Here is a 12,930-nt window from a genome sequence, read left to right on the forward strand (position 1 = left end):
GTCCCCGTAGCCGATCCTCGTGCGATGGAAATCCTTCCTCCAGGTTCCGGAGCACCCCACTATTGCTGGAAATTCCTAACAAGATAGCCTTTAGCCGTCCTGACTCGTCATACTCCCACACAGTGACGCGGCACACGGGGGCAATGCACTCCCCTCGCCGCCATCTTCCTGTCCGAGATTAGATCTTAAATGTACTTATCACAAAAAAGTAAGGTGATGGGTTTATTAGCATGTTCGATTTATTTATATGTGTGTGCATATATATATATATATATATATATATACATATATATATACATATATATGTATATGTACATATTATTTATCCCTTGATGAATTCCAAGCATTTCTTATTTAAATACTATTCCATTAAAACAAGAGATTATAAATGCCTAGGAGACCTGGTGAGCATGTGACTCATATCAAGAATTTAGGGAAGAAGGAAGAATCACCACCAACAAAAGCCAAGAAGAAAATACCTAAAAGAAATACCCCAGCAAACAGAATTTTAGAGAAAACTTACCGGCCACCACACCATACTTCGGCCTGCCAGGAAAAAACCTCCAACTGTCCCACGATTGGTGGAAAACATAGCCTAAGGAAGAAAGGTCCAAAATTTAATAGAAAACTAGAAGAGTGACCTTACCAGCCTAATGACACACCTCCTCATATTGGCAGTTTCGTTAGCCACTCCACTTTTTGACCTTCTTCTTTCACTTTCCTATTCCCCTGGACTCTCAAAATATTAAATGATGGAGGCAGGGCCCTACAGTTAACAGACAAGGAAACTGAGGCTCAGAAGGCTTAAACAATTCCCCTAGTGCCAGTGAAACAAACTGAAATTAAGGACAACTTCCTGATAAGTGTTTTCTTTTTTCCATTGTGTATTTCCTCATACTGGGAATAAAGTCTCTAACCTGGGGAATGCCAAAGATGCTGAGAATGGAGATCACCCCCTACCCCAGTCTGTCTAGTACAGGTAACTAAATATACATATGTATGCCATCTGGCTTTTGTTTCTACAAACTATAACCATTTCTGTGGGATGGGACCTGCAGATAAAGAACCTCACTGCTTCTCCCTAGTTTGACCAAACTGCAAAAAATTCATTTTCATTTTCCATCTTTTGCCTATTGTGTGGGTGGGTGGTCAGATCCAGCCAGTCAGGATCCAGGCAGGATCTCTGGGCTAGGCTGCCAGTAACACTAGCTCACTCTGCAATTGGTTCTGAACAAGCCCCTCCACCTTTTGTGTTTGCTTTTGTGTTAAATTGGAGGAAATGCAACTCTTTTAAAATTTTTATTGGTGCATTATAATTATACATAATAATTTTACTATTATATACACACATGCACAAAATATACCAAGATAATTTGGTCAATTTTATTTCCCAGTACATCTCTTCCCTCCTTTCCCTGATCCCTTTTGGAAATGGAACTTTTTATGTGTTTCTTACAAGAATATCAGAGTACCTAATGACATATACTTTTGAAAAGTACTATATGGTACTTGTATGGAATTGTATCTCAAAAAAGCTATTGTCAAAAAAAAAGAAAATACCATAATAGTTCAAAATGCTAATACTACATATTACATTTAAAAACAGATGTTCAAACTCAATACAAATTTATCCCTCCCTGAAGATGTAAGTAGGATCTTGCTGGAATTGTTTTTTGGCAATATATTGTGACTAACGTAAATACACAGGAAGGGTGCAATTTCTTCTAAAAAGAGGACAAGACAGAAGGCTTCCCAGAATGAGTAGCATTTCAGCAAATCTTAGAGGAAAAGTGAGGTTAGATTAAAGGACAAAAAGGGAGGGGGATTTCAGGAGTTCAGTAATCCAGAGGTGGAACTACATCCAGGCTGGGGAGGGAAGGAATGGCAAACAGTGTTAGTTGTTGAACTTGACTGAGGCATATGAATGGGGGAGAGTGGTGAGAGGTGAGCCAAGATCTCAAATGCCAGGCTAAAAGTTACAGGCTGTATTCATAAGCAATAAGCAGTCACTGAAGTCTTAGGAGGAGAAATATGACATGTATGTTTAATGAATGATGACCAGCTCTTCTCAAGCCTTCTTTGGAATGTTGTTTCTGAGACTGCAGCTTATTTCTGTTTGAGCTCAGGCCCAGGCCCAGGTCCAGGCTTTTAGCGTAAAATGGGGCAGTGTTTCTGCTCTTGTCCCTGGACCTCCTCCCCCTTCCTCTTTTCTGTCACTGGCTTTCTCTCAATAGACGCTTGTTAATTTCCCTGAAAATGTTAATGGCTGACAGGGGCTTATCCCTATAAGATGTGTTTGTGTTTTCATAGTTGACCATGAGGCTAAAAGGCATCACTGGTCTAAAGAAATTAACCTCTGATGATGACATTTCAGGCATTTATGAACTTGCCATTCATTCAGCAAACAAGTCTGCAGTGGATGACGCATTGCTAGGTTGTCACACTGAAAAGAAGTATTGAATAAAGTTCTTTAAGAAGCAGGATCATTTATGCATCTAATTAAATAATACAGATTTGTTGAGCATTCCTGTGTGCTTTGCAGTACCAGGGAGAGTGCATCAGGGCTTTCTGGACTCCTAGCAGTGTCTTCCATCCCATTGGACATACTCTGAGGACTCTATAGTGGATTTTTTGAGAATAACAGGACAGTCAACAGATCTAAAAAGAACCAATAGAGAGAGAGAGAGAGAGAGAGAGAGAGAGAGAGAGAGAACACCAACAGACCTAAAACATATGAAGGTCACTAGGGCTGAAATAGAAATAAATCCAAATGACTTAGCCTCCAGCAATGGGCTGGAAAATGATCATTCTGAAATCAAAGAAGGTGATATTCCCCAGCCTGATTAGGGAGACAGGAAAAGTGGGTTGAGGTCCAGACACAAATATTTCTCGGTTGGTCACAAAAATGAAGAGCTTTGAGGAAGAATATGAGTGCAGGGTCTAGAATGGGGAGCTATAGTAATTCAGAAAAGATATTGATGTACCAAAGGTAAACAGAGGTGCACCTCTGCAAGGCCTTTCCTCTCCAGCATGGTTATCCTCTCCTCATCTCTGCTTACCCATCCCTCAAGGCCTCTCAAATGTCATCTTCCCTGTGAAACCTTACCTGACACTCCCCCCATGGAAATCTCTTCTATGAACTCTTCCTTTCCCCAAACAAAAATAATCTCTCCCTCCTCTGAACACCTAGAGAACTCTATTTTTACTGTGTTCAAAGTCCTTACATGTTTTTTTTACTTTGTGTTAACATATTACAAATTTTTAATCCCTATAGAACCTAGTAAATGCCTTATGCATAGAAAGGCACAAAGGAAACTTCAAGGTCCCAAGGTTCACTTTGTAAACCATAGTGTTAAATTCACACATCTACCCTACAACTAGAAGAGAATGAACTCACAAGAGCAAAAGAAGAACAATTAACTCACAATGGTTTTGTTTTTGTTTTGTTGTGTTGTGTGTGTGTTTTTTTTCTCATTGAAATAAAAATATCATTGAACAAAAGGAAGGAAGTTTAGGCCTCAGTTTAAATGAGAAACAGATTAAGAGACTGGAGATGTTGGGCCTGGGCAGAAGACTCAGGTGTGGCCTATTATCTTCTGATATGTAAAACAGGACAGTCACACTCAGTGCATCCTGCATATGGCATAACAAAAAATGGGAGAAGCCCCGGATGTCAGGTTGAAGCTGGGTTCCAGCTCCTTTTTATCAGAGCTGTTCAGAGATGGCCATGGGGCCACTGGGAAGATTTTCTGCTGAAAGTATTCAAGTCAAGGCTGTTGACAACTGGCCAAAGTGATTTTGACAAATGGCTTAAAGAAGAGATGTAAATATAAGATGAAGAAGATTGAAGTCAATAAATTTAGGTCTCATCTTTATGAAGATATACACAGAAAAAAGAAATTCAGAACCACCGGTACACTGTCCAGCAATGCTTTGGTTGAAAGGTCAAAGGAGAGAGTATTCCAAAAAAGAACAGTGTCTTAGAGGGGGCAAGAAAGAATATTGGACCTGGGTCCTAATCCCAGTTCTATATTGATTCATCTGATTGACTTCTAGCCACCCTCTCTGATCTTAATCTGTAAAATGGAAAGCTAGGGTTCACCCATTTCAGCTCAGGCATCAATGATGCTGTTGGTTCAACTTAGTACTGTAAGGGTAAAAGAAATTGAAGTTAAAGTGTAAAAGTTAAAGGGTAAAAGACCGGGCATTGTAAAATTTCTAAGCTGCAAGGTGTGAGTTAAAATGTAAAGGATTAGGTATTGTTAGGTTTCTATGCTACCTGCAAAACCTGAAATTCCTGAGGCAGTTAAGACAATGCCCTACTGGCTATTTAGTTGATTTATAGCATTCAAGACCCTGTGCAGCTTGTCACGTAGGCATTGCAGGGCCTGGACCAATCAGTTTGAATGTAACCCCCTCCTTAGGAATGACCATCACTCCAGCCTGACCTGTTCCTGCCAATGAATGAACTAATCATGTTTAGGAGTTGTTGTTTGATTTTCCCACGGTGTATAATGATTTGTTAAAGGAGACTGTGATGTATGTAAAATCCCCACCCTCCCCAAAAAAGTGTACTTAAGCAGTGCTCAGCCCCTGCTCGGGGCTCTGGGCTGTTCTCCTTTCTTGAGTGGGCATGGAGCCCTAGCATGCTAGATCAATAAATCCCCTTCTGCCAATTGCATGAGTGGTCACTTGGTGGTCTCTTTCTCCGACGTTTTGCCGGACCCTTACAGTGCATAACACAGGGGTTGTTAAATTTATTCTGTAAGGGGAAGACTCTGATAATAAATACTTCATATTTTGTGGGATACATGCTGCCTCACTGTTTTTTTTTCTTGTTTTGTGTTTATGACAATTTAAAAGTGTGAAAAGCAGCTGGGTGTGGTGGTGTATACCTATAATCGCAGTGGCTCTAGAGGCTGAGGCAGGACAATCACAGGTTTAAAGTCAGCCTTAGCAACTTGGTGAGGCTGTAAGCAACCTAGTAAGATCTTGTCTCAAAGTAAAAAAAAAAGGTAATAAATAAAAAAGGCTGGGGATGTTGCTCGGTGATTAAGCACCTATGGGTTCAATCCCTGATGCACAATTAAATGAATAAATAAATAAAAGCATGAAAAAGCATTTTTAGTTTGTGCATCATACAAAATCAGAGTGTGGGTCAGATTTGGCCCATGGACCATAATTTTAACAAACCCTGGCTTGAGAGGATTACAGGATAGTAGAAATGTTTCAGGATAACAAGGATAGAGATTCATTTTCAGAAGATATAAATCCCCCAAGAAGTCACCTGGGAGGAAATAAGTGGAAATAAATACCAAAGAAGCCATAATCCAAAGCTCAAATATGATTGAATAAGACACAGATGGAAGAATACGAGACATCTGAAGAATATTGGAAGTGACAGGGATGGTGACAGAGGGGTATTGCTAGAATGGGCCTGGACCCTTGTATCTGTGCAGTCCAGGGATTAGGCATGAGTCAGAATGTCTATCCCAAAGTCACTCTTAACCCTTTCATAGCAAAAAGGGGAGTCTTGACTGGAAAAAATTCAGCATGTTAAATGATCAGGGTCCAGGGGCACTGCTAATGGGGGAAGATTAAATGTTGACAAATACTAGCAGGCTCATTAACCAGCATTTAAAAGGACAAGTGGTACTGATTCACAGATATTTCAGAAGTGCAAATACCATAAAAAATGTAAACATCTGTAGTACTGGCAGGGCTAAAGAGATTGGTTTACAAAACTGAGATTATCGGGATTGTCAGGGAAATGGGCAGTATAGCATGGCTACCAAATGATAGATTCACATCTTGGCTCTAGTGTATATAAGCTGGGGAGGAGTGGGAGGTATTAAGGCAGACACAGTGACAGTGTGCCTGATACCTTGGGAAACCAGGAGTCATGATAACCTGAGTTCCAGGAACAACCCCATGTATTGCAAAATCTTAGGCAAATCACAACCACATGGGGTTTCAACTTCCTCTTTTGTAAATTGGGGATTAGCATTTCTGTCTTGTGGCTTTTTGTAAAGATGTTCTACCCAGCTGACCATTTTTCCCATTTTACTTAACAGGACCAAATTATTCAGAGTCTGGGTGACACCCTGTAGGGAAAATGAGATTCAAAAAAAATTCCTAAAGACTGTAAAAGTTTTCAGATTCATCTCTGCAGATCCTTACAATATCTTTGAGAAGTCATAAGATTAGATGCAACTGTACTTGTTTTATTCTTGGGTAAACTGAGGCTGCAGGAAGCTATCCTACCTGGTCATTTGATTCTAACCATGAGAAAGCCAGTACCAAACTTGAGTATTCTGATTCCTACTTGAATATTTCCCACTGTTTGGAGGAAGCTAAAAATATTGAGAAAGAGTAAGCCACACCAACCCCATGTGACACTTGAGGAGTCTTTCTATTAAGTGTGGCTTCTATAATCCCTTTCCCCCCCAAAATCCACACTTCCTTTTACTCCTGAAAGTTTCAGTGCCCACACTTCCCTCTAAGTCTAAAGAGTTCAACACAACCAGGTACCATTGGCACAGTAGCCCCCTCTGTCATCCCCACCCAGGACAACACTTGAAAGTGGTTGGAATATTTGCATGCTTTTAAAACACTTTCTCTTTTAGTGTTAGGCGTGCCAGAGTCTGTCACAAAAGAACTTTCCAAGTTCCAGGATGCAGAGAACACGTTTCTCTAGTTTGGTGTGTCACCAGAGTCCCAAGGGGAGACACATGCACTTCCCTCTCTGCAGCACCAGGACACCCTCTGGTCTTCCTCCTCTTCTTCCACATAACTTCCCCATTTCTAATTAGCTCCAGCCACTGGGATTCCCTGGCAAAGGCCTCTTGTTTAATCTTCCGCAGGAGCAGTGACATTGGTCAGCCACACTCACAGATTGCCCCAAGCACCTGAGCCTGACAGGGTTTGTGACTTTCTGGCTTGAAACCATTTCTTTCCCATTTAAAGTTGGTTAACTAAGGTAGGAAAGTAGTCACCTGCCAGGGGACCCTCTCTACCTCTTGGCTTTTTCTTTCTTTCTCTCAGCAATCCTCCACCTTCCTTCTTTGCTCCCAGGTCCCAGGAATCTCCCTTGGCTTTCCTGATGCTCCCCTGGGAACCCATCTGACAGAATTTCATGCTTGCTTTCCCGCCACACATTGTGCTCCTCAAAACCTCTCAAGGGTTTCCAACTTTCCCACTTGCCTCAATAGACAGATAAACCCATCCGCCTCTTGGCAGCTCATGGACACCATCCCTTTGTGCGCCCCTCTTGTCCCGTCCTCTTCAGCTCCGGTCCCAGGACTCCTACATACCCATAGCCCAACGGCCATCACAACCACAAAGTAGATGACAATGACAGAGATGTCTGCAGCATTTTTGATGCGCTCGTAGGATTCCACTGGAGCAGCAGTGGTGGTGGGTGATGGGCTCCAGGTGCTACTGTCCATGGTGATGATGGCAAATCCCTACCCCACGCCCGGACTGCTCACTTCTTATTCAGCCTCTGAGTTAATTATCAGCCTTAGGGGAGGGGCAGCAGGGCAGTGAATTAAAGCTCCTGCACTGCTGTTGCTGCTGCTGCTGCTGTTGCAGGTGCTCTGCACTGTCGGCCAGCAGCACCAAGATTGGAGTGCTGAATGAGGAGTCAGCCGAGCTGTTGGCGGGGCGGTGTCCTCCAGAACAGATAAAGGCTATCCATCGGGCAGGGAGGGGCCGGCCAGGAGGTGGTGTCCCCGTGGCACAAAGGCCAAGGTCCTCTAGCTGCGGGAAACCACCAGGCTGCCACGCCTGGCCTGCCATGGGATTCCACCTGGGACAGAGCAGGAGTGGCTTAATAGAGGGATCACCGCCTGGGGCCAGGAACCTAGAGACAGTTAAGAGCACCTGCCAACTGCTGCTCTTGGACAAGTCCCAGCCCCTCTCTGGACCTGGCTTCTCCATGTGTAAAATGGGCACAGAGCTCTTCTAAGAAACTCAGCCAAATTCTTGGTATTGGTGGAGAACATTCTGGGAAAATGGGAACTTGCTGGATGCATAATCATAATCCCTGGCTACAGGCATAGCCAGTCACTCACATTCCTGATTCCACCTCCACAGCCCCCAAGGACACTGTTACCCTCCTATAGGAGGAAGACACTGAGACTGGAAGAAGGGAAGCATTTCCTTACTCTGTGTCTCAACAGGTACAGTTAGCCCTGCATATCCCAGGATTTGGCATCCAGAGTACAGAATTTTTGCTTGCCATTATTCCCTAAACAATACAGTATAACAACTGTTTACATAGAATTTACATTTTATTAGGTATTATAAATAATATAGTATTTAATACATATGTGAGGATATACATAGGTTATGCGCAAACCCTGAGACTTCCTGGGTACTCAGCCTGCTCATTAGGAGACACATATCTAAGCCACACCCTGGGATCAGAAAAGAGATGGTTGAGAAAGGAAGCATGACTTATCCAAGGTCACACAGTAAGGGAGTGGCCCTGCAACCCAAGTCAGGTCAGGGACTCTTTCAGAGGGATTCTTGGAAAGATATTCTCAAGGGGTGACCCTGAAGGCTTAGAGCAACCAAAAGTGGCTGTTCTGGGAGAGGAGAGCCTTGATCCAATGAGAAAGTACAAGGAGGAGAAAGGACCACATAAATTCTACCAGGACTCTGTTCTTCCCTGGGTCCTCCCTGCCCTCCACTAAAAACCATTCACTGCTAATATGTAAACAGACTGCAAATTCCATGTCATTTTATATAAGGGATTTGAAAATCTGCACATTTTGGTATCTACAGGGAATAGTGGAAACAATCTACCACCCAGGTACTTAGGGATAACTGCCCTGTGTTCCTTTGTACCTTGCTGTCTCCAAGTTCTGCTTCCTCTCCTCCCTCATCAGCACTTTTTCTTCCCACCTTAGTTTCCATCAGAAAATCATTATTTAGACAGCATCCATGTAGCTCATCTTTTCCCCAGGACTGTAAACTGAATAAGGCTATGTCCAGGGCCCTGCTTAGTGCCAGTTCAGAAAGATCAGGAATTCCTCTTCTAAGAAATTTGCAAGTAGAAACTTTCTCCATGGATGCCTCCAACACTTAGAGTTTAGCTGTCAATCACAGCAAGAAGGAACTCTCCTTTTATCCATACTCCTTTGTTAATTCAATCATGCATTTAGCAAAGCTTTTCCACTTGGCTCTGTGCCAGGCAAAGTCCCTGCCTTCTCCTGACAGTCTAGGAGCTCCTCCTCAGCAGTTCTCAAATATGCAGTGTCTGGGGCTGGGGTTGTAGCTTAGCAGTAGAGTGCTTGCCTAGCATGTGTGATGCACTAGGTTCAATCCTCAGCACCACATAAAAGTAAATAAACAAAATAAACAAGTCCATCTACAACTAAAAAATTATTAAAAATATGCAGTATCTATCTTTCACTCTAAATTGTGCTTCTGGGTAAGGCACACAAAGGTGGAATAATCATGAAACACTGAACTCTTAGGGCACAATAAAATCAATAGCATAAGTACAGAGACAGTGGATTTAGGGAAGAGGGGTGGAGGAGGGACTTACATGGTCAGTTTGAATCTGAGCTCAGTCACCAACCAGTAGACCATGGAAAGCTCACTGGACATGGTGACCCCCATCAAAATGTCTATACTATGGCATAGAAAGTACTGACTGTTTCAAACAATGGATCTCACTGACAGAGAGACACCAGCAAATGTGAGGAGAATAGAAGGACACTATGATATTTTTTCTCCCTTTCCTTTTCTTTCTTCTGAGTTCAGGTATGGAAAGTCCAGGGAAGCAGGGTGTTGATCAGCATATAATTTTTCTGTGGCTGCTGTAACACATTACCACAAATTTGGTAGCTGGAAACAACCGATTTTGTTTTTCCTCAAAGTTCTGGAACACAGGAGTCCAAAATCGGTTTCACTGAGCTAAAAATCAAGGAGTCAGGAGGATCAGACACCTGAGATTCTAGGGCAGAATTCTTCTTTCTCTTTTCCAGTTTCTAATGGCCATGGCATTCTTTGACTTGTATCACATCACATTACTCTAATCCATAGATGTATTGTGTGTGTGTATATATATTAAAATATCCATAGCATAAAATTTACCACCATAACCATTTTTAAGTGTGCAGCTCAGAAACATTAAATACAATCGCGTTGTTGGGTAACCAACATCAGCATCCAACTCAGCCAGCATACCCCCTCCCACTCCCACTCCGCCGCTTCCTCCATTGTCTCCTCCTCCTCCTCCTCCTCCTCCTCNAGAATATTGTAGAATATTCATATTTCCCTCCTTCCCTCCTCCCTCCTCCTCCTCCTCCTCCTCCTTCTTCTTCTTCTCTCTCTCTCTCTCTCTCTCTCTCTCTCTCTCTCTCTCTCTCTCTTTCTCTCTCATCTTTCTTTTTTTCTACCTGATATATTTTCCAGAGAAAGCAGCATTCAAGATGATTTGTGAGGTTGGGGTAGGGAGAAGGTGCTGCTGAAGGTGATTCCAGGCCTAAGGATAATAACCAAAATATTGTCAGGAAAAGAGGAAATAGAGAAGAGTGAGAAGGGTCAGGATAGAAGACTATTGAGTTCACCTGAGCCTACCCCTAGACTGTGGGTGAAGAAGGTGAAATAGAAGGAAAGATAAAAAGCAATAAAGGTAAAGTGTCCCTGACCTTCCCTCTAAAACTGTAATCAGGGAGGGATTGACCCCTGGTGGGCTTCATCTAAGGATCTGAGCATCAGTTCAGCCCTTGACTTGCTGGGTTAGCTTGGATACATCCTTTAAATTCTCTGAATATCAGCTCTAAAGTAGAGAGAGACCCAATTCTTTTTCAAAATCTTTTATTGGCACATTATAGTTATGTATAATGGTAGGATTCATTGTTACATATTAGTTCATGTACACAATAATAATATAATTTAGCCAATATCCCTCCCCAGCGTTTTCCCCCTTCTTCCCCTCCTCCCACCCCCTAGTCCCTTTCCTCTATTTTATTGATCTCCCTTTGCTTTTCATGAGATACCTCCCTTTCTTTTCCTTTCTACTCTCTTGCTTCTACATATGAGAAAAACATGACCTTCTGCATTTGGCTTATTTCACTTAACATCATAGTCTAGAGACAAGACCCAATTTGATCTAACAGATTTGCTGAGTGCCCACCATTCATGCCAGATTCAGGTTGAGTCCAGAACTCAGGTTGCTTGATGGAGGGCTATAGCTCTTTCTTCTGGATACTAAACATCTGACTGGCTTCAGAGAGGAGCTACAGAACAAAGAAGGAGCTGCAAGACACTCAGCCTGCCTTCCCCAGAGCTCTTCACAGGACATTGCCTCAACTTTGACCTCAGCCTGGTGGAGCAGGAAGAGTGCATGGCTGGGAGTCAGGACCCTCAGTTCAGATACTAGTTCCTCTGTCAAGTGACCTTACAAATCACTTCCCCATCTGAAATTGTTTCCTCTCCGGTCTTATTGCCAGAATTTGACTAGTTGGTCTCTTAAGAAGGCTCCTGGTGCCTATTATAACTCTAGCCAGGCTCCTGAAACTCCCTGGGCCTCCAACTCTTCTCCATCCAGTGGTAACAAGCCCTGAATAGTTGCATGACAGAGGTGTGTCACCCTCACTTCATCCTGAGTTTCATCTCCTGCTACATCTGCCAGATTCAGAGATGATATTTTCTATTGCTCACCAGCATTTCTAAAGTAGAAGTGGGGAACATGACCATGGTTTATAAAGCATCAAGCTCCTCCTTGGATGTTCCTCACCCAGTGAGCTCAGAAGTGGCTATATAGTCAGGGCATACCTGATTAGAATTCTAGCTCCTTCTCTCATTAGTGAGGAAACCTCAGAACAAGTTATCCAGCTTTGGGGTGGGAGCTTGTTTTCCTCACTTGCAAAATGTGGATAATAAGATTTAAGATATATCAAAGAACATATGGAAAACACTTCAGCATACTGCCACATACATATTTAGTGTTCAATTAAACAGCTGACTTTGGGGTTAATAAGGGTGTAGCTGAATGATACATGCACAAGGTCCTGGGTTCAATTCCAAGCACGGCAAACACTGGGGTGGAGGGCGGTTAACTTTTATCTTCTTAATCCTGGTCACCTTATCTGGACTCAAAGATGAGTGGTCCTTATCAGGCCCCTTCCCTCCCAGGACAGGAGACAGATATGAAAAAAATACAAAGCCTAGAGGTTGTGACAAATTGTACAACTTCAATTTTCTTCATAATGATCCTACTGTTTTCCCCATTTTATGGGCAAGTACACTGAGACTTAAAAGGGTTAAGTAACTTGCCCCATGGTCCATCAGCTGGTAGATGGCCAAACTGGCATTCAGCCCCATGTACCCAGTGGTACAGTGTCACGTTTTTCATGACTAAAACACTTAGGGTCACTCCAGGGGAACTGGGCTGCACAAAATAACCACACAAGAGTCAGAGATACCTTTTTCTTTGTGGTCCTGTGATGGCTCCTCTGACCTTAAGGGTCCACAGAAAGAGAGAGCAAGTGCGTGCTCAACCCTTTTGTTGAGGAGAAGCCATTCAAATGAGGCAAGGGGTCAGGTTTCAGGGGGTTGAGTCTTGCTTTGTAATGTCTGCTGTCAGCAGGTTGACTAACATCTAGGAAGGCCACACCCAAAGGTAGAGCAAGAGAAGGGGACACACAAACGGTGTTTCCATGGAGCATTCTATCCCAAACAGGGCAAAGGGGTAATATCACAAAGGAACAGGTGAGCATAGCTCAATTTATGGGGTGACACACCTATGTCTGAAGACATGTCCTCAAACTTCCAGGACCAGGGCAATGTCCAGGTCACTAGGAGATGTAGTGATGTTCAAAGCCTCTCCACTCCAGGAAGGAGAATGTGAATTATTCAGACTGGCTCCCCACATATTCTATATATATATATATATATATATATATATATATA

General features: G+C 42.8%; 1 protein-coding gene across 1 annotated transcript in view; it reads right to left on the minus strand.

Moving 5' to 3' along the window:
• Positions 1 to 11,279, minus strand: part of LOC107158503 (sodium/glucose cotransporter 1-like) — an 82,727-nt gene extending 71,448 nt beyond the window's left edge. Inside the window, exons 1-3 of the mRNA XM_015504951.2 lie at positions 11,153 to 11,279; positions 10,413 to 10,498; positions 524 to 595 (exon numbers count right to left, since the gene is read on the minus strand). Of these exons, the coding sequence (XP_015360437.2) occupies positions 524 to 595; positions 10,413 to 10,498; positions 11,153 to 11,159 (165 nt within the window). The 5' untranslated portion in view covers positions 11,160 to 11,279. The remainder of the gene's footprint in view (positions 1 to 523; positions 596 to 10,412; positions 10,499 to 11,152) is intronic.
• Positions 11,280 to 12,930: the final 1,651 nt, after the last annotated feature.

Source organism: Marmota marmota, unplaced genomic scaffold (assembly GCF_001458135.2).
Source record: "Marmota marmota marmota unplaced genomic scaffold, marMar, whole genome shotgun sequence".
Taxonomy (NCBI): domain Eukaryota; kingdom Metazoa; phylum Chordata; class Mammalia; order Rodentia; family Sciuridae; genus Marmota; species Marmota marmota.